At 37.2% G+C, this 5018-nt stretch overlaps 1 protein-coding gene across 2 annotated transcripts in view; it reads left to right on the top strand.

The window, feature by feature from the left end:
• onecut2 (one cut homeobox 2) overlaps positions 1-4272 on the top strand; it is a 34883-nt gene extending 30611 nt beyond the window's left edge. For both annotated transcript variants that reach the window (XM_079834443.1, XM_079834444.1), the window contains exon 2: positions 3520-4272. In XM_079834443.1, coding sequence (XP_079690569.1) covers positions 3520-3806 — 287 coding nt within the window. In that variant the 3' untranslated portion in view covers positions 3807-4272. The remainder of the gene's footprint in view (positions 1-3519) is intronic.
• Positions 4273-5018: the final 746 nt, after the last annotated feature.

Genomic DNA, 5018 nt, shown 5'->3' with positions numbered 1-5018 from the left:
ATAAAAGTGCTTAGTCGACAAATGGCTTAAATGAACAACTACTAAAAGAAACTTTTAGCCCTACTTATTTCACATATTTTCGAACCAGCATGTCACAAAGGGCATTCTGGGCTGAGCAGAACAAGCGAGCTTGTGTAATGTATTAGATTTTGGATAGCTAGCTTGTATGTTTTTGTACTTTTTTTACTTAAAAATTATTTATTTCCTCAGTATTTCCATTACAAACATTCTTAAATCAAGACACATTTACTGGAGAAGCAAAACGACTGAAGATCTTAAGTCTTGCTTCATGACAAATTGATCAAAACTAGCGAGTTTATGCTTCAAACAGGAACAGATTTCTTCCAGTGGGCTGGGGAAATGTCGCTATATATGTATTTGTTATTGGTTGTTGATTGGTTGATGTTGTCAGTGTCGGATCTCGCTCTAATTATCAGGCGATCATGTGTTTTTGCTCTCTGGACTCAATCATGATAATAGACCCTAAAAATAAACCCAGAACCTCCACATGAGCGCGAGTGAATTACTCGGGGAATCTTGGTGGTCACAGAAGCAATTACCTGGAGGGAATCTCACCTCTCTTCAAATGATCTAAAGCTTTCCTGTGAGACGCCACTGATCTGAGAGCAGTTTGGGTGTTAGGGTCCTGATTCAGAATCTATTGCAGCACAGAGGAGGTTTGTTCTGATTGCTGTGCTGTTATTGTGAACTAAAACTATTACAATTAGTTTTTGTTAATTGAATTAAAGATGAAATTAAATAAAATAGACTTTTTTTTAGAAATAAATGTGAAATGGTTGAAAAGTTTTTCTATTTCAGAATTTCTTGTTTAATTCAGTGTCTTTATTTTCTCTTTCTTATTTGTGGAATTTGCTAGCAATTTCTGATTTTAAATTGTTTCTACACCCATTTTTTTTAGTGTAGGGTTTACCTGCACAGTGCCACCTAGTGGTCACGATATATGAAACATGTATATGTTTGCTTATTAGTTCTGAAGAGTTTGACCAAAAATCACAAGACTGGTCTCTTTAGATTAGGTGCAGCATGCCGAGTCAAACGATACCCAACTTTCCCTATATCGGCCATTTTGAATTTTGTGTTTTACGTCCATTTTGAATTATGTTTATATGAACGCATTGGCATATCATTACGAAATTTAGTATGTGTCATCAGCACAATGCCATGAAGGTACACAAAAAGTTTCCAGGCACTGCCGCCTAGTGGTAAAAAATAATGAATTTAAAATAAATGCTAATAGCTTTTGATTAATTTTGCCTAATGTAATGAAACTCGTCTTTATAGATTTCTACCTATTTTGCCATAGTTAGCTGAACTTCCTGTCTGCCATGTTGATTTTCTTTAGGAATCCACTTTTTTAAACTCCTCCTAGACTGTTTGTCCGATTTTCACCAAATTCAAACTATTTTTAAAAGATTTTCAAAAATGCAAGTTTAATTCAATGTGTTACTTGCTGTTTCTTTGTAATTATTTGTGAAATTTAGTATGTGTCATCAGCACAATGCCATGAAGGTACACAAAAAGTTTCCAGGCACTGCCGCCTTGTGGTAAAAAAATAATGAATTGAAAATAAATGCTAATAGCTTTTGATTAATTTTGCCTATTGTAATGAAACTGGTCTTTATAGATTCCTTACAATTTTGCAACAGTTAGCTGAACTTCGTGTCCGCCATGTTGATTTTCTTTAGGAACCCACTTTTTTGAACTCCTCCTAGACTGCTTGAAAGTTTAAAGTTTAATTCAATGTGTTACTTGCTGTTTCTTTGTAATTATTTGTGAAAATTACTAACAATTTCTGATTGAAATTTGTTTCTACACCTGTTGTTTTAGTGTAGTATTTACTTTTACTTTCAACACAGTGCCACCTAGGGGTCACGATATATGAAACATGTATATGTTTGCTTATTACTTCTGAAGAGTTTGACCAAAAATCACAAGACTGGTCTCTTTAGATTAGGTGCAGCATGCCGAGTCAAACGATACCCAACTTTCCCTATATCGGCCATTTATGGTGTCGGCCATTTTGTATTTTGTGTATTTTACGGCCATTTTGATTTATGTGTTACAAAAGCATTGGTGTATCATTACGAAACTTGGTCAGTACCATGCCCTGAAGGTACACAAAAAGTTTCCAGGCACTGCTACCTTGTGGTAAAAAATAATGACTTTTTTTTTTAAAGCTACACTGTGTAACTTTTTTTGTTTATTCTTAGCTAAAAACACTTAGTTCTTTCAAAAAATATATGCGCTCATTGATGTATATTTACTTCTTTCAAGTAATAAAGTATTCTCGTAAGTTTATAATATGCCATTGTAAATACATACGGGTGAGGGTTCAAATGCGGGTCGCCATGTTGCCCCTCCATCTTGAAAGTACATTAGCCAAAGAGGGACATACCCGTAAATTCAAGCTTCGCCTTTCGCGTTTTAACACTCGATGGCACCGTGTCGAATGTGGACGAGGACGAACTGGAAGCCAGGTTAATCTTGGACTAAATCGGCCACCGTAGGAGTTAAAACGAAATCGGAATTGAGAGGAACAGAAACTAAAATTCTCTGGATGGTCATATACCTTTCCACCGCTACACTCTAAAAAAAAAAAAGGTTCTATATTGCACCAAAAATGGTTCTTGGCTCGTAATCATAGGGGAACCTTTTTTAGTGCTATATAGCACCAATTTTGGTGCTTCAGCGGTTCTTCAGCGGTTCTTCAGAGGTTCTTCAGCGGTTCTTCAGAGGTTCTTCACCGGTTCTTTGAGTAAGGTGCTATATAGCACCTCTGAAGAACCGCTGAAGAACCACTGAAGCACCAAAATTGGTGCTATATAGCACTAAAAAAGGTTCCCCTATGATTACGAGCCTTTTTTTTTAGAGTGTAGATGGGGGAAAATATCACACAGTGTAGCTTTAAAATGCTAATAGCTTCTGATTAATTTTGCCTATTGAAATGAAACTGTCCGCCATTTTGATTTTCTTTAAAATCTCATTTTTTTTTAACTCCTCCTAGACTGTTTGTCTGATTTTCACCAAATTCAAGTAAGATCATCGTCAGATCATGCCGGCAAAAAGTTATGGATTTCATGTCAATAGACCAAATTTGTGCATCAACGAATGCCGAAATGCACCTGAGGCTGTATCTCTGGAAAGATTTGATGTATTGACACCAAACTTGGTGCTTGTCATTGACACCCGACACTGAGCACACCACATCAATTTGGTGACAGCGCCACCTATTGGTCAAACTTAATAAGCAATTATGTCACAAGTGATTGTAGTTATGGGCTTTCAACTTAAAACCATCTCCAAATGTCTTTACTCATTGTTGCAGTTGGTCTGATGCGCGCTGCCTTGATTATAATGCCTTTTATTCAGCTATATTGTTTTTATGTAATTGGACTGATCCAAATGCATAAATATAAAACGTCATATACATGTGATTGATTCTAACGTGTTTATTCTCTTTCTCTTGTGTCTCCTTTCTAACAAACGAAACCCCCGAAGCGTGCAAAAGAAAAGAGCAGGACCCGAGCAAAGACAGGAGCAATACACCAAAGAAATCGCGGCTGGTTTTCACGGACCTGCAGCGAAGAACACTTCTGGCCATCTTTAAAGAGAACAAGCGTCCGTCCAAAGAAATGCAGCTGACCATCTCGCAGCAGCTGGGACTGGAACTGAACACTGTAAGCAACTTCTTCATGAACGCCCGGAGACGCAGCCTGGACAAATGGCTGGACGAGGGAAGTCCGGGCAACACGTCGTCCAGCTCCAGCACTTGTACCAAAGCGTGATCCTGGAGGGAGGGAGGGTGGGGGGTGGGAACGCGGGACGATGGATAAGGGTGCACCGGGGAGGGTGCAAGCTTTTTAAGAGGAGAAAATCGTTCCGAAGGGCAACGAGGGGAGAGAGACTGCTTACCGGCTCACTGCTTACAGCCAGAAACACACAAATCCAAAGAGCCAAACGTCAGGAAATAAAACACTGCTTTCTCTTCTCCAGTCCGAAGCAAGAATCATTCCTCAGGAATGACAAATTAAAGCAAATCAAAAACATTGTTAACTTTCCACTTGGCTTTGAACTGATGAGAAGACAAAGGCTTTGCATTTCACATCTGCATTCGCTCGAAATTAGCTTTGATTTTCATTTCCCCAAGTGTGAGTGAGTGAGTGTGTGTGATTGTGTGTGTCGAGATGTTTTGAACTATAAGGGTAAATCTCATAAACACACGTCCAGGTCACATTTTATGTAATTCAATGCAACAAAAAAAAATCGTATTTTCCAGTACAAATATATAAACATTCTTAAAGCAAGATACGATCTCCCAATGAGGTCGGAAAAATAATTAAAATATAATTATAAACAAATTATTATTATTATTATTATTATATTATATAATGATAAAATATACAAATATATTATATTAATATATTATATTATTTATTGTTTTTTAATACATATTTTAAGTGCAACTTGATTTAATAATGTTTAGATATTTTTACTGGAAACGACAAAAATTCTTAGTAAGAAAAGCATTATTTGCAGTATCAATGGCGTAATGCATACAAACTTAATAATTATCATTAATGCCAATTCTCTTTCGATTATCATTACTGTAATCGTTATTTTTATTGCGGTAATGAGAATAGGGTTTGCATTATGGAAATTAATTTTCAGCAAACAATATATTCATGCATTTTGGAGTGAAATCCGGCGGGTTTTGTGAGATTCGCCCATGATAGCAGCATTTTCTAACACACTGGGCCTTGTTTGAGCTAGAAAAACACCCGTCAGAAGCACAAAGCACAACAAACACGAAGGACACGCAGATCTCTCACACCGTTATTGGCCGGCCGGGTTTGTGAGCACAATCCTGAAGCACATTCAATTTGCAATAGAACAGGGGCTGGACCACACACACCGATCGTTCTTCTTTGGTTTAAAAATAACTCAGGATGATAAAGCCGAAGAATGAGCTTCTGTCTCTCAAACACACGAGACACACA

This window comes from Gobio gobio (assembly GCF_949357685.1).
Source record: "Gobio gobio genome assembly, chromosome: 14".
Taxonomy (NCBI): Eukaryota; Metazoa; Chordata; class Actinopteri; order Cypriniformes; family Gobionidae; genus Gobio; species Gobio gobio.
The sequence above is the reverse complement of the archived record's forward strand: the minus strand, read 5'-3'. Positions and strand labels throughout refer to the sequence as shown.